This window comes from Salvelinus alpinus, chromosome 2, assembly GCF_045679555.1.
Source record: "Salvelinus alpinus chromosome 2, SLU_Salpinus.1, whole genome shotgun sequence".
NCBI lineage: Eukaryota > Metazoa > Chordata > Actinopteri > Salmoniformes > Salmonidae > Salvelinus > Salvelinus alpinus.
Window position 1 is genome coordinate 7,538,940 of NC_092087.1, and position 22,883 is coordinate 7,561,822.

The window sequence follows — 22,883 nt, forward strand, 5'->3', positions numbered from 1 at the left end:
TTGTTTTGTAAAAATGTATTAAAAAACTTTTTGCCTTGTCATTATGGGGTATTGTGTGTAGATTGATGAGGGGGAAACAGCTATTTAATCCATTTCAGAATAAGGCTGAAACGTAACAAAATGTGGAAAAAGTCAAGGAATCTGAAAACGTTCCCCGAATTCCCTGTATATTAGTGGGGGGTCTGTAATGCATTATGCAAGTCTTACATTTTACACACTAGATGATGCACAGTTAAATGAACAAAACGTTTGTTTATTTGCAATGTATTCATGGAGAATACTGTATCAATGTCACAGCCCTACCAACATGGCACTGAATACCACTGGCCTTAAAGTCCTTTGAATAAAGTATGACCTCAATGATCAGAAGACACGTTTTCATATCAACGTTGATTTTTAAGGCGGAGGAATACTTGGCATTGATTAAGGCGGAGGAATACTTGGCATTGATTAAGGCGGAGGAATACTTGGCATTGATTAAGGCCCTACGACATCCTGACTAGTCAATAAGGCACGTTTTCAACTCAACTTTCAAGGCAGAATATGAATGATTTCAGTGGCAGTGAATACGGCCTATGACAGTCATACAATTTGCATCTAGCCAAACATGCTGGGCATTGGCTTCGGTTTCTGTTCTATTTTAAAGAATAACCCTCAAATTATCCTGGGAGGGTGTCCCCTCCGCATCGGTTAGTTCTAACTGGTGTCCATGCTTTCCACCGTGCTGGAGCGCGTGTCTCCCTGGATGCTCTCTAAGATGGAGGCCATCTCTGCGTTGGTGCGTATCTGGTTGGCGAAGTCGGCCATGGCAGGGCTCTTCTCCACCTCGCTGATAGAGAGCAAGGCAGCCACGGCCCTCATCGCTGAACGACGCAGCTCCTCCTGCTTCTCAAACTCCTGCTTCACTGACCCCGCCTTCACCTGCGACGACGATAGAAGAAGCAAATATTGTGTAAGCACACTCATCTTTTATTGGCGATGTTAACGTAAATACAGTGAGCTCAAAGTGTTGGGACAGTGACACGTCATTTGTTTCTGTACTCCAGCACTTTTGATTTGAAATGATACAATGATTTGTGTCATTTTGGAGTCACTTTTTTTTTATTGTAAATAACAATAGAATGTCTCTAAACACGTCTACATTAATGTGGATGGTTACCATGGTTACGGATAACCCATGAATGAATCGTGAATAATGATGAGTGAGAAAGTTACAGACAAACAAATATCGTACCCCCAGGACATGCTAACCTCTCACCATTACAATAACGGGGGGAGGTTAGCAGACCTTACAGATCATTTTATGTGTGGGGTACACAGATGAGGTAGTCATTCAAATATCATGTCAAACACTATTGTACACAGAGCTATGTGTTCGCAGCACTGAACTAACAGGTTAAATTAACTAACATTAACTATGTTCGCAGCTCTAAACTAACAGGTTAAATTAACTAACGGGTAGTAACTATGTTTGCAGCTCTAAACTAACAGGTTAAATTAACTAACGGGTAGTAACTATGTGTTTGCAGCTTTAAACTAACAGGTTAAATTAACTAACGGGTAATAACTATGTTCGCAGCACTAAACTAACAGGTTAAATTAACTAACGGGTAATAACTATGTGTTTGCAGTACTGAACTAACAGGTTAAATTAACTAACGGGTAATAACTATGTGTTTGCAGTACTGAACTAACAGGTTAAATTAACTAACGGGTAATAACTATGTTCGCAGCTCTAAACTAACAGGTTAAATTAACTAACGGGTAATAACTATGTGTTTGCAGTACTGAACTAACAGGTTAAATTAACTAACGGGTAGTAACTGTAGTGCCTTCAGAATGTATCACACCTCTTTAATTTTTCCTAATTTTGTTGTTACATTTAAAATGAATTAAATTGTGATTTTGTGTCACTGGCCTACACACAATAAATACCCCATAATGTCAAAGTGGAATGACGTTTTTTGACATTTTTACAAATTAACAAAAAAAATAGAAAGCTGTCTTGTATTCAACCACTTTGTTACGGTAAGCTGTACGTGGCGGGCCGCTTTTAATTATTATTATTTTTCTTAACTTTTTTTACCCCCAATTTCGTGGTATCCAATTGGTAGTTACAGTCTTGTCTCATCGCTGCAACTCTCGTACGGACTCGGGAGAGGCGAAGGTCGAGAGCCATGCGTCCTCCGAAACACGACCCAACCAAAGCCGCACTGCTTCTTGACACAATGCCCACTTAACCCGGAAGCCAACCACACCAATGTGTCGGAGGAAACATCGTACACCTGGCGACCGTGTCAGTGTGCACTGCGCTCGGCTCGCCACAGGAGTCACTAGTGCGCGATGGGACAAGAACTTCCCTGCCGGCCAAACCCTCCCCTAACTCAGACGACGCTGGGCCAATTGTGCGCCGCCCCATGGATCTCCTGGTCGCGGCCGGCTGCGACAGAGCCTGGACTCGAACCCAGAATCTCTAGTGACACAGCTAGCACTGCCTTAGACCACTGCGCCACTCGGGTAGGCCCTCGCTTTTAATTATTTGAGGCTTGTGTGGACTGCCATGTCATAAGTCTCCTTACCTTAGTGGTGCAGGTAACCCTGAGAGGTTCGATCAGTCTGTCCAGTCTCTGGACCACAGCATTGGGACACAGAGAGCAGAGTCTGGCCAGCATGATAAATGTCAACATCTGGGGGGGACAGGCAGGAAGACATTTTAGAGAAATAAGATGGGAGAGACATTCTATCCGTGTTCCATGCCGGACGTGCATAAAAATGGAGGAATTCAGTTTGAGCACGAGCCACGGAATTTGGAGCGACATGGTTCAATGTGCCTTTTTAAAACAGCACAATCTACTTGTTCATGTTTTCAAATTGCCACCGTCTTGGAGTTAGAATTGGGGGTCATATATAGAATGCTAATGCCGATACAAAACAAGAGTAATGGAGAACACTGTACAATACGGAGAACTTAGCAAATGAGGCGGTAAGTACATCTTTATGCACCTCAGGCATTGGTTGACAAATCTCTCATTGCATCAAAGTTGGTCTCTCGTAACAAAACGGAGTTCTGGGTGATTTAAAATTTAGATTTAACCTCCCACAACTTTTCTGACAGACAGCGTGGCCCTCCCCGGGTCCCTAACAACGCACTGCTCTCATCGAAAACCATTACGTTGCCTGTGTACTTTAAGCATCATTTGTCCGGTTTAAGAGTGCCCCCAACACACTAGTACCATGTTTTAGGGATTGCAAAGGCCTTGAGGAAGTTAGTTTGTGTGCAGTCTTACTCTGATGTCGTAGTGGTCTTTAAGACCTTCTTCTACGCGGTCGAGGAACTCGAAGATGTCCAAGCAGTCCAGACAGCTGTCCAGTAAGGTATACATGCACTCAAACGCTGCCTTTCTCACGTCCAGACCATCGTCCACTGTGTGCTTGAACGGACCCATCTCCACCTGACATAGACAGAGTGTTCAACACAGTCAATACAGGGGATTTATAAAAATACATACAAGTATTCAGCCCCCTTTGCATTTTTCCTATTTTGTTGCCTTACAACCTGGAATTAAAATTGATTTTTTGGGGGGGGGTTTGTATCATTTGATTTACACAACATGCCTACCACTTTGAAGATACAAATATATTTTCTTGTGAAACAAGCAAGAAATAAGACAAAAAAAAATTATCCCTCAAGTCAATACATTGTAGATCCACCTTTTGCAGCAATTACAGCTGCAAGTCTTTTGGGGTTTGTCTCTATAAGCTTGGCACATTTAGCCACTGGGATTTTTACCCATTCTTCAAGTCAAAATTGCTCCAGCTCTTTCAAGTTGGATGGGTTCCGCTGGTGTACAGCAATCGTTAATTCATACCACAGATTCTCAATTGGATTGAGGTCTGGGCTTTGACTAGGCCATTCCAAGACATGTAAATGTTTCCCCTTAAACCACTCGTGTGTTGCTTTAGCAGCTTAGGGTAATTTTCCTGCTGGAAGGTGAACATCCGTCCCAGTCTCAAATCTCTGGAAGACTGAAACAGGTTTCCCTCAAGAATTTCTCTGTATTTAGCACCATCCATCATTCCTTCAATTCTGACCAGTTTCCAAGTCCCTGCCAATGAAAAACATCCCCACAGCATGATGCTGCCACCACCATGCTTCACTGTGGGGATGGTGTTCTCAGGGTGATGAGAGGTGTTGGGTTTGTGCCAGACATAGCGTTTTCCTTGATGGCCAAAAAGCTACATTTTAGTTTCATCTGACCAGAGTTCCTTCTTCCATATGTTTGGGGCATCTCTCACATGCCTTTTGGCTAACACCAAACGTGTTTGTGATTTTACTGTGTTTTATACATTGAGTGTGCAAAACATTAGGAACACCTGCTCTTTACATGACATAGACTGACCAAGTGAATCCAGGTGAAAGCTATGCGATAAGCGATCCCTTATTGATGTCACTTGTTAAATCCACTTCAATCAGTGTAGATTTCCTTTTAAAGAAGGATTCTTAAGCCTCGAGACATGGATTGTGTCTGTGTGTCATTCAGAATTGGCAAGACAAAAGATTTAAGTGCCTTTGAACGGGTTATGGTAGTAGGTGCCAGGCGCACCGGTTTAAGTGTTTAAAGAACTGCAACGTTGCTGGGCTTTTCAAGAATGGTCCACCACCCAAAGGACATGGGTTGGCACCCCCCCTTGGGTTGTGCCGTGGCGGAGATCTTTGTGGGCTATACTCGGCCTCGTCTCAGGATGGTAAGTTGGTGGTTGAAGGTATCCCTCTAGTGGTGTGGGGGCTGTGCTTTGGCAAAGTGGGTGGGGTTATATCCTGCCTGTTTGGCCCTGTCCGGGGGTATCATCGGATGGGGCCACAGTGTCTCCTGACCCCTCCTGTCTCAGCCTCCAGTATTTATGCTGTAGTAGTTTATATGTCGGGGGGCTAGGGTCAGTCTGTTATTTCTGGAGTACTTCTCCTGTCTTATCCGGTGTCCTGTGTGAATTTAAGTATGATCTCTCTAATTCTCTCTTTCTCTCTTTCTTTCTCTCTCTCGGAGGACCTGAGCCCTAGGACCATTTCTCAGGACTACCTGGCATGATGACTCCTTGCTGTCCCCAGTCCACCTGGCCGTGCTGCTGCTCCAGTTTCAACTGTTCTGCCTGCGGCTATGGAACCCTGACCTGTTCACCGGACGTGCTACCTGTCCCAGACCTGCTGTTTTCAACTCTCTAGAGACAGCAGGAGCGGTAGAGATACTCTCAATGATCGGGTAAGAAAAGCCAACTGACATTTACTCCTGAGGTTCTGACTTGTTGCACCCTCGACAACTACTGTGATTATTATTATTTGACCATGCTGGTCATTTATGAACATTTGATCATCTTGGCCATGTTCTGTTATAATCTCCACCCGGCACAGCCAGAAGAGGACTGGCCACCCCTCATAGCCTGGTTCCTCTAGGTTTCTTCCTAGGTTTTGGCCTTTCTAGGGAGTTTTTCCTAGCCACCGTGCTTTTACACCTGCATTGCTTGCTGTTTGGGGTTTTAGTCTGGGTTTCTGTACAGCACTTTGAGATATCAGCTGATGTAAGAAGGGCTTTATAAATACATTTGATTTGATTTGACATCCAGCCAACTTGACACATTTCGGGAAGCACTGGAGTCAACATGGACCAGCATTCCCTGTCGAACGCTTTTGACACTTTGTAGAGTCCATGCCCTGACAAACTGAGGCTGTTGAGGGCAAAAGGAGGAACAACTCAATATTAGGAAGGTGTTCCTAATGTTGTGTCCACTCAGTGTATATTTCCACACTATGAGGTTGGTATAATACTGTGAACATGATGATAACGCTCTTTTAGTGTAAGAGAGGTTTGAAAAGTCCGCCTGAAATATCTGCTCGTTGCTGTGGGATAGAGTTTTGGTGACATCACCAGGCGGTAAATTACTTGATAGACCAATAAGAAAAATAGTTCCAAACCTCTCTGCCAATAACAGCTAGTTATTTCACTCCACACATCAACCAATGTTTGAGGAGCATGCTGCTTCTCCCCACACGACAGGTGATATTCCGCCCAAACTCTGTATACCATGGGCTATCCAACCCTGTTCCTGCAGCTACCCAGGGCTTAACTTGGGAAACATCAAATACAATGGGGAGAACAAGTATTGGATACACTGCCGATTTTGCAGGTTTTCCTACTTACAAAGCATGTAGAGGTCTGTAATTTTTATCATAGGTACACTTCAACTGTGAGAGACGGAATCTAAAACAGAAATCCAGAAAATCACATTGTATGATTTTTAAGTAATTAATTTACATTTTATTGCATGACATGTATTTGATCACCTACCAACCAGTAAGAATTCCGGCTCTCACAGACCTGTTCGTTTTTCTTTAAGAAGCCCTCCTGTTCTCCACTCATTACCTGTATTAACTGCACCTGTTTGAACTCGTTACCTGTATAAAAGACACCTGTCCACACACTCAAACAGACTCCCACAGACACACACACACACACACACACACACACACACACACACACACACACACACACACACACACACACACACACACACACACACACACACACACACACACACACACACACACACACACACACACACACACACACACACACACACTACCTCTCTGATAAGGTCCTTCCTGATCTGTGTCTCGTTGTAGAGGCTAGGCAGTACTGAGGCTAGCAGACCGCGGATCAGAGAAGGTTTGTTGTGGGCCGCTGAGTTGAACATCACCAAGGCCACACGACGTACATTCGGGTCTTTGTCCTGCAGAGTCTTCAGGAAGTCACCTGGCATAGAGAACAAGGCGATGATCATTAAGAACCAAATGGAAGAAATCTAACTGAAACTGGGAGGCAAACACACATTTTTTCCCGTTGTAATTTATTATTTCTTTCTCCATTGTCCCATTACTTGAATGAATACAACCCTGGACATTTTTGCATGTTGTGGGTGCATTTTAAATGACACCGCATTTCTCCATACAGTGCACTATTTTTAACCAGATGTGGCTTTAACACAAAGAAGTACACTACGGTTGAATCATATAACCAGTGTAAAAAAAAAAAAAATGTATATGTTGAGTCACTTTGACATCTTACCTATGCATCCTTTGAGTAGTGAATCTATAGGTACAGGCTGATCAACGATGGTGAACTTAACAGCGGTGACCACAGTACTGCGGGCCACAGGAGACCCTGAGGAAAGCTGTTGTTTGAGCCTGGGCAGGAGCTGAGCCGGGTTGACCATGGTGAGTTTCCCCAGACACTCCGCCACCACATTCCTCGTCCCCTCTTCGGCACACTCGCGGTTCTTAAAGAGAAGAGCCCAGATATCCTCGACGTGGGCCAACAAGCTCTCCGCCGAGAAGGCGCTGATCACCTCTTTGAGGCTGTGTAACAGCAGGTACCTTCTCTTAGGCTGGCTATCTATCTCCTTCAGCATAAAGGGAAGGTACTCCTCCAGGTTGCCCACACAGATGTTCCCCAGAGCACAGGAAGCGGCTGACTTGACTTCCTCGTTGGGAGAGGAGAAAGCCTCCAGGATCACGGTCTTTAGCTCCTTCTGACCCCCCAGGTTCATGGTACGCCCCACCTCCCCCAGACACAGGAAGGACAGGATTCTGACGGACTCGGAACACTTGGGGTTCTTGACTTCTTGGATGAAGCTGGTGACCATTCCGGATGCTTCTTTAGGGCACACGGAGGATAGAGCAGCTACACACCTGGCCAAACATGAGACAATATAAAACAGAAAAAATTAAAACCAAATTTTGTGTTTCCCATGCCTCTACAGGACACTATAGGTATATCACTTATATCTATCCTCTTTATCTGTCCACTTAATCAATCAATCAATCAATCAATCGAACAAACCACTACTCCTACCTGGCCACAGAGTAGTAAGACTGTCTGTGCATGGGTGTGGGGTCTGTAGCCTTCCCTGAGCCGTGGAAAGGACCGGTGAGAGCTTTCAAGAGGTCGTTGTATCCCATGTTCCCAGCCTTAGTGACCACCAGGGCCTTGAAGAACTCCAAGATGGCCGACAGAGCCCCTCCTTGCAGCAACGGGGAATGAACCAGATGAAACACACCAGGTAAGACGGTGTTCCCGATCTTGGACAGGGAGGAGGGGCAGACCTTAGCTATACAGGTGAGAAGCATCACCGCCACCTGGGATATGTGCATGTCGTTCTCCTCGATCAGGGCAGGTAGCTCGTTGAGCACAGCCTCGATCATGGCCGGCTTCAGGCTGTCGCTGTAGTTCATAACGATCATGTTGAGGGCAGTCAGTGTGCTCAGCTTGAGGGCGCGCTGGTTCTTCCTGAGGAAGGAGCCTAGGATGGGGATGCCCTCAGTGAGTAAAGGTCGGAGGTCGATCCTGAGGGGCGATGTGGCGATGAGAGTCAGAGTCTTCACCGCTGTCAGCCTGTTATGGAGAAGAATTGGACTACTTTGAAACAGAGATAGCCCTCAATGATGCAGCACATGTTGTCACAGAAGCCATTATTGAAGAGATACAAAGACTCTCTGGATAAGATTGTTGTCATGGAGATACCTTTTGTCTTATCCCCCCAATATACACATAAACCCACAAGGCACTTGGAGGAAAGAGTCAGCCACAGTGCAGTTTAGGGGGTTGAGTGGCTTGCTCAATGGCACAAGATGGTATTGGGATACTGATGCCAGTAACTGTCCTGTTGCAGGTTCACTTCCCACCCTACACCAGATTCTTTTTACAGTTGGAGCAGGGATGTGTACCTGCTACACACTAGGCTACCTACCTGGTGATCTCGTTCTTCAGTCTCTCCAGGAAGATCTGCAGTGTCGGCTGGAGGTCACCACCCAGCTGGTCTCCTAGGTGACACACGATGTGACCCATACAGGAAATGGCCCTCTCCTTCACTTCCTGGTCAATGTCTGCAGCCTTCAGCCTCTTCAGAGTGGCAGAGAACACATCCTTCACGTAGGGCTTGACGTCGAAGGCGGGTAGTTTGTCTAGAGTAGAATAGATACTTTTATTTGGAACGGAATTTCTTATTCTACCTTTCATCCCAACCCCAGAAACACAATGATCTGACACCAGTAGACAGTTCAGTCCCCACTATTTCATCTTCCTGGCCCAGGACTTGAACCAGCAACCTTTAGATTACTGATCCACCTCTCTAACCTCTGGGCTACAGTACCTACCTCCTAACGGGTGTATGATCTTAACCATCTGCTGAGTGACCAGCAGGGCCTCGGAGGTGATCTTATAGAAGGGGTCCGCCACACACTGCACCACCGGAGGCAGAATAACCTTCATGTGAGGCTGGAAAACGGCAGGAGGATGGCTGCACAGGAGGACGTTGAGGAAAGAGAGGGCATCGATCTTCATGTTGGACGAGGTAGACTTGTCTGTAAGGGAGTGGACTATACCTGAAAAGAGAGATGCCAGAGAAAAGGTGAATATGAATATCAAGATTACTTTTTGGACATTGTAACAATAACCATTCCAACATTATTTCCTTTTAAGTTATAGTACTATACTATTAGGGACAGGAGTTTTCCTGACCACGTGGCTAGAACGGGAAATAGTACTGGTCCTTCGACTAACTACAGAGAAGAAATGAACACTTTTTGTAGCCTATAACTACAGTAGGCCCTGAGTTTTTCCTGGCCAGGTCACATGATCGATGCCCTCTCTTTCCTCAACGTCCTCCTGTGCAGCCATCCTCCTGCTGTTTTCCAGCCTCACATGAAGGTTATTCTGCCTCCGGTGGTGCAGTGTGTGGAGGACCCCTTCTATAACATCACCTCCGAGGCCCTGCTGGTCACTCAACAGATGGTCAATATTATTTAAAATGTTATGTAGCTCTGTTATTGAGCTGTTCTTGTCTATTATTGTCCTGTAATCTGTCATGATTTTTGTTTACTGTGGACCCCGGGAAGAGTAGCTGCTGCTTTTGCACCAGCCAATGGGGATTGAAATAAAATCCTATTTGTAATGGAAAAACTACTGGCCCCAGAAATGAACAAAGGAATGTAGTAATTTAAATAAGAAGCTGTGGGTAAGTGAACGTGTGAGTGAGGTTACCAGGGATGAGAGGTGGTATGTGAGTGTGTGAGTGAGGTTACCAGGGATTAGAGGTGGTATGTGAGCCTGTGAGTGAGGTTACCAGAGATGAGAGGTGGTATGTGAGCCTGTGAGTGAGGTTACCAGAGATGAGAGATGGTATGTGAGCCTGTGAGTGAGGTTACCAGAGATGAGAGATGGTATGTGAGGGTGTGAGTGAGGTTACCAGGGATGAGAGGTGGTATGTGAGGGTGTGATTGAGGTTACCAGGGATGAGAGATGGTATGTGAGGGTGTGAGTGAGGTTACCAGGGATGAGAGGTGGTATGTGAGGGTGTGAGTGAGGTTACCAGGGATGAGAGGTGGTATGTGAGGGTGTGAGTGAGGTTACCAGGGATGAGAGTTGGTATGTGAGGGTGTGATTGAGGTTACCAGGGATGAGAGATGGTATGTGAGGGTGTGAGTGAGGTTACCAGGGATGAGAGGTGGTATGTGAGGGTGTGAGTGAGGTTACCAGGGATGAGAGGTGGTATGTGAGGGTGTGAGTGAGGTTACTAGGGATGAGAGGTGGTTTGTGAGCCTGTGAGTGAGATTACCAGGGATGAGAGACGGTATGTGAGGGTGTGAGTGAGGTTACCAGGGATGAGAGGTGGTATGTGAGGGTGTGTGTGAGGTTACCAGGGATTAGAGGTGGTGAGTGAGATTACCAGGGATGAGAGGTGGTATGTGAGGGTGTGAGTGAGGTTACCAGGGATGAGAGATGGTATGTGAGGGTGTGAGTGAGGTTACCAGGGATTAGAGGTGGTGAGTGAGGGTACCAGGGATGAGAGATGGTATGTGAGGGTGTGAGTGAGGTTACCAGGGATTAGAGGTGGTGAGTGAGGGTACCAGGGATGAGAGATGGTATGTGAGGGTGTGAGTGAGGTTACTAGGGATGAGAGGTGGTATGTGAAGGTGTGAGTGAGGTTACCAGAGATGAGAGGTGGTATGTGAGCCTGTGAGTGAGGTTACCAGAGATGACAGCTGGTATGTGAGGGTGTGAGTGAGGTTACCAGGGATGAGGGCTGGTATGTGAGTCTGTGAGTGAGATTACCAGGGATGAGAGATGGTATGTGTTTTCCCAGGGCTCCTGGCAGTACGTTGGCCAGCTCTGTCAGCAAACTGAAACAGCCCTGTCTAGACTTCATGCTCTTCTCCTTCAGCTGCTTGTGGAGAGCCTTCACTACTGTGGGGACCTGGGAAACAACAAATAAAGCACTGAGAAACACCTCAAACGAATGAAAGCTCACAAAAAAAACGTACTGAAATATGTCTCCTAATTCACCTTGTGATCTCTGTATTGTGATATACACAATATTGTATTACTGTATGCCCTGCTGCGGTCTTGGATGAGGACCCACTTTAAAAGGCATTTTATCCCCATGAGACTAACGTGGTTGAATAATGGTTAGAAAAACAACTACAAAAACAACAACAAAAAGCAAAACAAATGACCTGTTTCTTGAGCAGAGTGATGGCTGGGTCTTCTTTGACTCCAGGCTCTGCTGCTGTGGTGATGGGGCCCTGAGAAGGCCTGGTCTGTTTGAGTAAGGCAACGAAGGCTACAAAGATGTCTGTCTTGACGTTCTCCTCCCTCTCTTTAAACCGAGCCAGCAGGGTTGGAGCTACTGACCCATACAGCTCCACGAGCAGGTCTCTCCTGGTGCTGATCACAGCCTCCAGACACTTCACAGACGACCTGCGTACCTTCCAGCTCATGTCGTCATCGTCACTGTACTCGTCATCTGACTCTGCACGGGAAAAGAACGTTGACTTTGTTCCAATGTCCATACACGCATACCATATTACAATTCATGTCCAATAGATTGCATTTCAATTCCAAAGAAATTCCATTACCCTAACCCTTACCTTAACCCTAACCCTTACCTTACCCTGACCCTAACCTTAACCCTTACCTTAACCCTAACCCTTACCTTACCCTAACCCTAACCCTTACCTTAACCCTAACCTTAACCCTAACCCTTACCTTAACCCTAACCCTAACCCTTACCTTACCCTAACCCTTACCTTACCCTAACCTTACCCCAAACCTGACCCTGACCCTAACTCTAACCCTGACCCTAACTCTAACCTGACCCTAACCCTAATCCCAAACCTAACCCTAACCCTGACCCTAACTCTAACCTGACTCTAATCCCAAACCTGACCCTTACCCTAACCCTAACCCTGACCCTAAACCTAACCCCAAACCTGACCCTAATCCCAAACCTGACCCTAACTCTAACCCTGATCCCAAACCTGACCCTAACTCTAACCCCAAACCTGACCCTAACTCTAACCCCAAACCTGACCCTAACTCTAACCCCAAACCTGACCCTAACTCTAACCCCAAACCTGACCCTAACCCCAAACCTGACCCTAACCCCAAACCTGACCCTAACCCCAAACCTGACCCTAACCCTAACCCCAAACCTGACCCTAATCCCAAACCTGACCCTAACTCTAACCCCAAACCTGACCCAAACTCTAACCCTGATCCCAAACCTGACCCTAATTCTAACCCCAAACCTGACCCTAACTCTAACCCCAAACCTGACCCTGATCCCAAACCTGACCCTTTTATTTTTTTTTTTTATTTCACCTTTATTTAACCAGGTAGGCTAGTTGAGAACAAGTTCTCATTTGCAACTGCGACCTGGCCAAGATAAAGCATAGCAGTGTGAACAGACAACAACACAGAGTTACACATGGAGTAAACAATAAACAAGTCAATAACATGGTAGAAAAAAAAAAGAGAATCTATATACAATGTGTGCAAAAGGCATGAGGTAGGCAATAAATCGAATAATTACAATTTAGCAGATTAACACTGGAGTGATAAATCATCAGATGATCATGTGCAAGAAGAGATACTGGTGTGCAAAAGAGCAGAAAAGTAAATAAATAAAAGCAGTATGGGGGGTGAGGTAGGTAAATTGGGTGGGTAGTTTACAGATGGACTATGTACAGCTGCAGCGATCGGTTAGCTGCTCGGATAGCAGATTTTTAAAGTTGTTGAGGGAGATAAAAGTCTCCAACTTCAGAGATTTTTGCAATTCGTTCCAGTCGCAGGCAGCAGAGAACTGGAAGGAAAGGCGTCCAAATGAGGTTTTGGCTTTAGGGATGATCAGTGAGATACACCTGCTGGAGCGCGTGCTGCGGGTGGGTGTAGCCATCGTGACCAGTGAACTGAGATAAGGCGGCACTTTACCTAGCATAGCCTTGTAGATGACCTGGAGCCAGTGGGTCTGACGACGAACATGTAGCGAGGGCCAGCCGACTAGGGCATACAGGTCGCAGTGGTGGGTCGTATAAGGTGCTTTAGTAACAAAACGAATGGCACTGTGATAAACTGCATCCAGTTTGCTGAGTAGAGTATTGGAAGCTATTTTGTAGATGACATCGCCGAAGTCGAGGATCGGTAGGATAGTCAGTTTTACTAGGGTAAGTTTGGCGGCGTGAGTGAAGGAGGCTTTGTTGCGGAATAGAAAGCCGATTCTTGATTTGATTTTGGATTGGATATGTTTGATATGAGTCTGGAAGGAGAGTTTGCAGTCTAGCCAGACACCTAGGTACTTATAGATGTCCACATATTCTAGGTCGGAACCGTCCAGGGTGGTGATGCTAGTCGGGCGTGCGGGGGCAGGCAGCGAACGGTTGAAAAGCATGCATTTGGTTTTACTAGTATTTAAGAGCAGTTGGAGGCCACGGAAGGAGTGTTGTATGGCATTGAAGCTCGTTTGGAGGTTAGATAGCACAGTGTCCAAGGAAGGGCCGGAAGTATATAGAATGGTGTCGTCTGCGTAGAGGTGGATCAGGGAATCGCCCGCAGCAAGAGCAACATCATTGATGTATACAGAGAAAAGAGTCGGCCCGAGAATTGAACCCTGTGGTACCCCCATAGAGACTGCCAGAGGACCGGACAACATGCCCTCCGATTTGACACACTGAACTCTGTCTGCAAAGTAGTTGGTGAACCAGGCAAGGCAGTCATTAGAAAAACCGAGGCTACTGAGTCTGCCGATAAGAATATGGTGATTGACAGAGTCGAAAGCCTTGGCCAGGTCGATGAAGACGGCTGCACAGTAATGTCTTTTACCCTGACCCTAACTCTAACCCCAAACCTGACCCTAACTCTAACCCCAAACCTGACCCTAACCCTAACCCCAAACCTGACCCTAACCCCAACCCCAAACCTGACCCTAATCCCAAACCTGACCCTAACGCCAAACCTGACCCTAACCCCAAACCTGACCCTAACTCTAACCCTGATCCCAAACCTGACCCTAACTCTAACCCCAAACCTGACCCTAATCCCAAACCTGACCCTAACTCTAACCCTGATCCCAAACCTGACCCTAACTCTAACCCCAAACCTGACCCTGACCCTAACTCTAACCCCAAACCTGACCCTAACTCTAACCCCAAACCTGACCCTAACCCTAACCCCAAACCTGACCCTAACCCCAACCCCAAACCTGACCCTAATCCCAAACCTGACCCTAACGCCAAACCTGACCCTAACCCCAAACCTGACCCTAACTCTAACCCTGATCCCAAACCTGACCCTAACTCTAACCCCAAACCTGACCCTAATCCCAAACCTGACCCTAACTCTAACCCTGATCCCAAACCTGACCCTAACTCTAACCCCAAACCTGACCCTGACCCTAACTCTAACCCCAAACCTGACCCTAACTCTAACCCTGATCCCAAACCTGACCCTAACTCTAACCCTGATCCCAAACCTGACCCTAACTCTAACCCCAAACCTGACCCTAACCCTAACCCCAAACCTGACCCTAACCCTAATCCCAAACCTGACCCTAACCCCAAACCTGACCCTAACCCCAAACCTGACCCTAACTCTAACCCCAAACCTGACCCTAACCCAAAATCTGACCCTGACCCTAACTCTATTTAATAATTGCATATCAGCATAGTTGCTGTTGATAGGTTTGTTGATAGTTTGAGTACCTTGGTCCTCATCCTCTCCGTCCTCTGTGTCCATGGACTCATCCCCGTCCTCATCCCCGTCCTCATCCACATCATAGTTGTAGTTGGGGTCATAGGTGATGTACCTCAGACACAGCTTGATCACCGTGGATATGTGAGGGGACATCTCCTTGGGGCATCTTATATAGAAATAACAGATCAACTATTTAACTTATTTAGTAGTTATGGGTCTGTTTTCCATCTGTATCTAATCTTGTGTGGGCTCTGGTTAGCTAGTAATGGGTGGAATAAATCACAAGAGAAACGTCAAGAAGAGAGAGCGAGAGAGACAGAGAGAGAGAGACAGAGACAGAGAGAGACAGAGAGACAGAGAGACACAGAGAGAGAGAGACACAGAGAGACACTGAGAGAGAGAGACAGAGAGACACTGAGAGAGAGAGAGACAGAGAGAGAGAGACACAGAGAGAGAGAGACACAGAGAGACACTGAGAGAGAGAGACAGAGAGACACTGAGAGAGAGAGAGACAGAGAGAGAGAGACACAGAGAGACACTGAGAGAGAGAGAGACAGAGAGACACTGAGAGAGAGAGAGACAGAGAGAGAGAGACACAGAGAGACACTGAGAGAGAGAGAGACAGAGAGACACAGAGAGAGAGAGAGAGAGAGAGAGAGAGAGAGAGAGAGAGAGAGAGAGAGAGAGAGAGAGAGAGAGAGACAGAGAGAGAGAGAGAGACACAGAGAGACACTGAGAGAGAGAGATTGATTGATTCACTAGAGTTTTTTTTACCTGCGGACAAAGGCTTCAAAGGCCTGGAAGCAGTACTCCCTGAGTTCATCATCCTCCACACTGCAGAACGTCATCACCATGGGGATGATCTTCTCTAGGTGCTCACCTGGAACAGGAGCAATACCACAACCACTTACCAGACTGTCCAATACAATGCTGCTCTCTGGTGAATAAAAGTTCAACAATCTCTATTTGCAACCACGTGACAGATATCAAGATGGTTTAGTAAAAACAATGACTTGGATGTCATTTCATTTCCAGAACTCTAATAAAAAACACTATAATTCAACAATCAAGCTTAAAGAAACTGATCCCCAGCCCACCTCACCCTGTACCCTGTTGAACATCACCTCACCCTCTACCCTGTTGAACAGCACCTCACCCTACCCTGTACCCTGTTGAACATCACCTCACCCTCTACCCTGTTGAACAGCACCTCACCCTACCCTGTACCCTGTTGAACAGCACCTCACCCTACCCTGTACCCTGTTGAACAGCACCTCACCCTACCCTCTGCCCTGTTGAACATCACCTCACCCTCTACCCTGTTGAACAGCACCTCACCCTACCCTGTACCCTGTTGAACAGCACCTCACCCTACCCTGTACCCTGTTGAACAGCACCTCACCCTACCCTCTGCCCTGTTGAACATCACCTCACCCTCTACCCTGTTGAACAGCACCTCACCCTACCCTGTACCCTGTTGAACAGCACCTCACCCTACCCTCTGCCCTGTTGAACATCACCTCACCCTCTACCCTGTTGAACAGCACCTCACCCTCTACCCTGTTGAACAGCACCTCACCCTACCCTGTACCCTGTTGAACAGCACCTCACCCTACCCTCTGCCCTGTTGAACATCACCTCACCCTCTACCCTGTTGAACATCACCTCACCCCATGCTAAGGCTAGCTAGCTGCCTCACCGACTCGATGCCCTCTCCTGCCTGTTGAACATCACCTCACCCCATGCTAAGGCTAGCTAGCTGCCTCACCGACTCGATGCCCTCCCTGGCGGCTGACGGTGGCCAGACACTGGATGTAGGTGCGTGTGGTGGAGGTCTGCTGTCCTCGGCCTAGCTCAGCCAGCAGGTGCTCAGTGAGCTGGGTGAAGAGAGTCGTGCTGCAGCTGGGCACCAGGTGACCCAGGGCCATGATAGCCCTCTTCCTCACAGCCATACGGGGGCTGGTCAGCTGGGGGAGCAGGCTGGTCAGGATGGATGCATGGAAGCTGATCAACGTACCACTCAACCTATAAGGTTGAACAGAGAGGGTACAGGATCAGATTTGAGTCAACAACATTATGTAACATTCTTTCAAATATCTGAGCTGTGCTTGATTTCTCAAGTACAATGGAACCAGTGGCAGTCCCAAAACTCTAAATGTAATTAAAAACACTTCAATACTAGAATTGACCTGTATTTGATCCAGATCTGTATAGGATAATTACTGGTCATTATGGAGTCTTCTGCTTAAAAAAAAAATCATGTTTTATAACACTCTAGAAAAGCAGTACTTACCTTCCCAACATGTCCGACAGGATGTCCAAGGCCTCTAGCTGAACAGAAACATCCTCCTGTTTCCCCATGGCTCCTATCAACTGAGATGTGATCTTCTTACACACGTTGGCAGTCAGGCTCTGACCTGGTCATTCAAAGTAAAAAGAGGAATTCTAGAACTGTATAGTTTTCTGCGTTCAGATTCTCTACCCTTCTACTGAAGTGTGCACGTGTAGGCTACACTACCTGGCCCAATCCCAAATGGACCACTAAGCCCTAAAACCTAAGGTTTAAGGGTGCATTTCGGGATTGGGCACCTGTCATGGATTTAACAATGGTGAACACTTCCTCCAGTCATTGCTTTCACCAATCCAATTCGCTACATGGTTAGCTGACATAATATAATAAACTCTCAATGTACAGTTTCCATTTCAGAGTTCCTCCTCCGAGGAGGAGAACCATACTGTGGTGTAGCTTGTACAACAACAACAAAAGAGACTGATACCTGCGGAGCATGGAGGCAGCTCAGCGATGACTGTCTTCAGACCCATACTGGAGATGTCTCTGAGTTGTTCCTTGTCTGACATCATGTTAGAGCAGAGAATATCCACCATGATCTCCACCTGGTACTCTTTCACCTTGCTCACCAAGGGACCCAGACTGCAGCAGAGAGACACAAATTATTACCCTACTAACTGTTTGAAAAAGAATATTTTTTTTTAAATATCTGCAAGTGCTCCTTGACAAAGACTTCATAATCAACATGTCTATGACTTTAAAAAAAAATCTGAAATACCTTGTGACACACAGGAGATTTTATTTCACCTTTATTTAAACTAAGCAAGTCAGTTAAAGAACTAATTCTTATTTACAATGACGGCCAAACCCCAACCCGGATGACACTGGGCCAATTGTGCGCCACCCCATCACGGCCGGTTGTGATACAGCCTGGAATCGAACCAGGGTCTGTAGAGACACCTCTAGCACTGATATGCAGTGCCTTAGACCGCTGCGCCACTCAGACGCCCGAGTGGTGATGCCTTGTGTATTTTAACACTTTACAAACACAATGGTTATTATAAAGAGAGACATGCCAACATTAGCCTACCACTTGACAGCCAGATTCTGCACCTCTCCATTCTTATCTTCCAGTAGCTTCAGAAGCATGGTGACCACCTTCTTCTCGCTGTCTTCATCCAACTTGATAGAGTCCTTCTGAAGCTCCATCATCAGGTCATTGGTGGCCATGAAGCTGGATGAAAAGATGAGTCCAACATGACCGTTATTCTAGTAACAAAGTTATCTTTTGTATTGTAATGTATTTTAGACAGTATTACTATATTATTATTATTTTATTTTACCTTTATTTTACTAGGCAAGTCAGTTAAGAACAAATTCTTATTTACAATGACGGCCTAGGAACAGTGGGTTAACTGCCTTGTTCAGGGGCAGAACGACAGATTTGTACCTTGTCAGCTCGGGGATTCGATCTTGCAACCTTTCGGTTACTAGTCCAATTATGGCCATGAACGTGGAGGAAATGAGTCCACTATCTGTTTTGGATCTCACAAAATGAACAATATACAGTATATATACACTGCTCAAAAAAATAAAGGGAACACTAAAATAACACATCCTAGATCTGAATGAATGAAATATTCTTATTAAATACTTTTTTCTTTACATAGTTGAATGTGCTGACAAAAAAATCACACAAGAATTATCAATGGAAATCAAATTTATCAACCCATGGAGGTCTGGATTTGGAGTCACACTCAAAATTAAAGTGGAAAACCACACTACAGGCTGATCCAACCTTGATGTAATGTCCTTAAAACAAGTCAAAATGAGGCTCAGTAGTGTGTGTGGCCTCCACGTGCCTGTATGACCTCCCTACAACGCCTGGGCATGCTCCTTAGAGGTGGCGGATGGTCTCCTGAGGGATCTCCTCCCAGACCTGGACTAAAGCATCCGCCAACTCCTGGACAGTCTGTGGTGCAACGTGGCGTTGGTGGATGGAGCGAGACATGATGTCCCAGATGTGCTCAATTGGATTCAGGTCTGGGGAACGGGCGGGCCAGTCCATAGCATCAATGCCTTCCTCTTGCAGGAACTGCTGACACACTCCAGCCACATGAGGTCTAGCATTGTCTTGCATTAGGAGGAACCCAGGGCCAACCGCACCAGCATATGGTCTCACAAGGGGTCTGAGGATCTCATCTCGGTACCTAATGGCAGTCAGGCTACCTCTGGCGAGCACATGGAGGGCTGTGCGGCCCCCCAAAGAAATGCCACCCCACACCATGACTGACCCACCGCCAAACCGGTCATGCTGGAGGATGTTGCAGGCAGCAGAACGTTCTCCACGGCGTCTCCAGACTCTGTCACGTCTGTCACGTGCTCATGTGCTCAGTGTGAACCTGCTTTCATCTGTGAAGAGCACAGGGCGCCAGTCGCGAATTTGCCAATCTTGGTGTTCTCTGGCAAATGCCAAACGTCCTGCACGGTGTTGGGCTGTAAGCACAACCCCCACCTGTGGACGTCGGGCCCTCATACCACCCTCATGGAGTCTGTTTCTGACCGTTTGAGCAGACACATGCACATTTGTGGCCTGCTGGAGGTAATTTTGCAGGGCTCTGGCAGTGCTCCTCCTTGCACAAAGGCGGAGGTAGCGGTCCTGCTGCTGGGTTGTTGCCCTCCTACGGCCTCCTCCACGTCTCCTGATGTACTGGCTTGTCTCCTGGTAGCGCCTCCATGCTCTGGACACTACGCTGACAGACACAGCAAACCTTCTTGCCACAGCTCGCATTGATGTGCCATCCTGGATGAGCTGCACTACCTGAGCCACTTGTGTGGGTTGTAGACTCCGTCTCATGCTACCACTAGAGTGAAAGCACCGCCAGCATTCAAAAGTGACCAAAACATCAGCCAGGAAGCATAGGAACTGAAAAGTGGTCTGTGGTCACCACCTGCAGAACCACTCCTTTATTGGGGGTGTCTTGCTAATTGCCTATAATTTCCACCTGTTGTCTATTCCATTTGCACAACAGCATGTGAAATTTATTGTCAATCAGTGTTGCTTCCTAAGTGGACAGTTTGATTTCACAGAAGTGTGATTGACTTGGAGTTACATTCTGTTGTTTAAGTGTTCCCTTTATTTTTTTGAGCAGTGTACATTTGAAGTCGGAAGTTTACATACACCTTAGCCAAATACATTTAAACTCAGTTTTTCACAATTCCTGACATTTAATCCTAGTAAAAAATTCCGTCTTAGGTCAGTTAGGATCACCACTTTATTTTAAGAATGTGAAATGTCAGAATAATAGTAGAGAGAATTCAGCTTTTATTTCTTTCATCACATTCCCAGTGGGTCAGAAGTTTATGTATACTCAATTAGTATTAGGTAGCATTGCCTTTAAATAGTTTAATTTGGGTCAAACGTTTTGGGTAGCCTTCCACAAGCTTCCAAAAATAAGTTGGGTGCATTTTGGCCCATTCCTCCTGACAGAGCTGGTGTAACTGAGTCAGGTTTGTAGGACTCCTTGCTCGCACGCGCTTTTTCAGTTCTGGCCACAAATTTTCTATAGGATTGAGGTCAGGGCTTTGTGATGGCCACTCCAATACCTTGACTTTGCTGTCCTTAAGCCATTTTGCCACAACTTTGGAAGTATGCTTGGGGTCAATGTCCATTTGGAAGACCCATTTGCGACCAAGCGTTAACTTCCTGACTGATGTCTTGAGATGTGGCTTCAATATATCAAAAAAAATGTCTTCCTCATGATGCCATCTATTTAGGTGAAGTTCACCACTCCCTCCTGCACCCCCACAACATGATGGTCATTATGGCCAAACAGTTATATTTTTGTTTCATCAGACCAGAGGATATTTCTCCAAAAAGTACGATCTTTGTCCCCATGTGCAGCTGCAAACCGTAGTCTGGCTTTTTTATGGCGGTTTTGGAGCAGTGGCTTCTTCCTTGCTGAGCGGCCTTTCAGGTTATGTCGATATAGGACTCGTTTTACTGTGGATATAGATTATTTTCTACCTGTTTCCTCCAGCATCTTCACAAGGTCCTTTGCTGTTGTTCTGGGATTTGCACTTTTTGCACCAAAGTACGTTCATCTCTAGGAGACAGAATGCGTCTCCTTCCTGAGCGGTATGACAGCTGCGTGGTCCCATGGTGTTTATACTTGCATACTATTGTTTGTACAAATGAACGTGGCACCTTCAGGCATTTGGAAATTGCTCCCAATGATGTACCTTTTTCTGAGGTCTTGGCTGATTTCTTTTGATTTTCCCATGATGTCAAGCAAAGAGGCACTGAGTTTGAAGGTAGGCCTTGAAATACATCCACAGGTACACCTCCAATTGACTCAAATTATGTCAATTAGCCTATCAGAAGCTTCTAAAGCCATGACATCATTTTTCGGGAATTTTCCAAGCTGTTTAAAGGCACAGTCAATTTAGTGTATGTCAACTTCTGACCCACTGGAATTTTGATACAGTGACTTATAAGTGAGATAATCTGTCTGTAAACAATTGTTGGAAAAATGACTTGTGTCATGCACAAAGTAGATGTCCTAACCGACTTGCCAAAACTATAGTTTGTTAACAAGAAATTTGTGGAGTGGTTGAAAAACGAGTTTTAATGACTCCAACCTAAGTGTATGTAAACTTCTGACTTCAACTGTGTATTCTATTCTACCTCTTATTTTCATGGCTCTCCCTATAACACCTGTCATTCAATTATCATAATTATTATTGTTGGACCCACTTTAGTGAAAGGAGGAATAATTTATTTTATCATAACCTTGACGTTATTATAGTTATGCATTTAATTTGTAATAATAGCCTAATCTACACTAAGCATATCATTTGAATAGGTGAGATACGTTATAGGCCAGTTTTAAAGTCATTAGTAATAAACGTAGGCAAAAATACTTAGTGGCAGACTGACACACAAACAAAATGACAGTCATTGTTGATAGCCCATATTATTACTGTCATCCCACACGCAAACATGCATTGCAAATCACTCGGCCTTCTTACCGAAAGTCTTTGTCAGTAGATGTCATTTTCTCCAACAGATTGGAGATATGGTAGGAGATATTCGACATCTTGACTACCAATTACAGTTAATTTATATATGATAAAAGTTGAATGAATAACTTTGAAAGAGTGTAGCAGAAGTTTCAGCCGGAGAACATGGCGAGAGACAGGGTGGCAATAGTGACGAGCTAACTTTGGACAAGAACAAACTGGGAAACATGACACTCAGGGTTCGTTATAAATAGGCACGACCGTGTTATGAGTGAGTCGAGAATGAATTCGTAGTTTATACTGACACCTGGTGGAACCAATCAGGAACCAGCGCACGGAAAGGTTTTTCTTCCTTAAGTTGTACATTTTCTCGAAATCTAATGGCACAATCTATATTCGAGTCAGTGTCTTAAGTAGTTGAACATGTTATTACTCCAACCTCTTGAAAGTGACAAACTGACACGTTTTCATTTTCGTCAAAAAACAACTTTATA

General features: G+C 45.8%; 1 protein-coding gene across 1 annotated transcript; it reads right to left on the bottom strand.

The window, feature by feature from the left end:
- Nucleotides 1-232: 232 nt before the first annotated feature.
- cand2 (cullin-associated and neddylation-dissociated 2 (putative)) lies at nucleotides 233-22,578 on the bottom strand. The gene is made up of 17 exons (XM_071365441.1): nucleotides 22,399-22,578; nucleotides 18,458-18,601; nucleotides 17,855-18,009; nucleotides 17,371-17,494; nucleotides 16,846-17,102; nucleotides 15,852-15,957; nucleotides 15,086-15,243; nucleotides 11,564-11,859; nucleotides 11,163-11,304; nucleotides 9,206-9,433; nucleotides 8,800-9,013; nucleotides 7,905-8,444; nucleotides 7,119-7,741; nucleotides 6,637-6,806; nucleotides 3,288-3,452; nucleotides 2,580-2,687; nucleotides 233-921 (listed from the first exon to the last, which is right to left on the bottom strand). The coding sequence occupies exons 1-17, from the start codon at nucleotides 22,464-22,466 to the stop codon at nucleotides 697-699; spliced, it is 3,723 nt and encodes a 1,240-aa protein (XP_071221542.1). The 5' UTR covers nucleotides 22,467-22,578; the 3' UTR covers nucleotides 233-696.
- Between the last annotated feature and the right edge of the window lie 305 nt (nucleotides 22,579-22,883).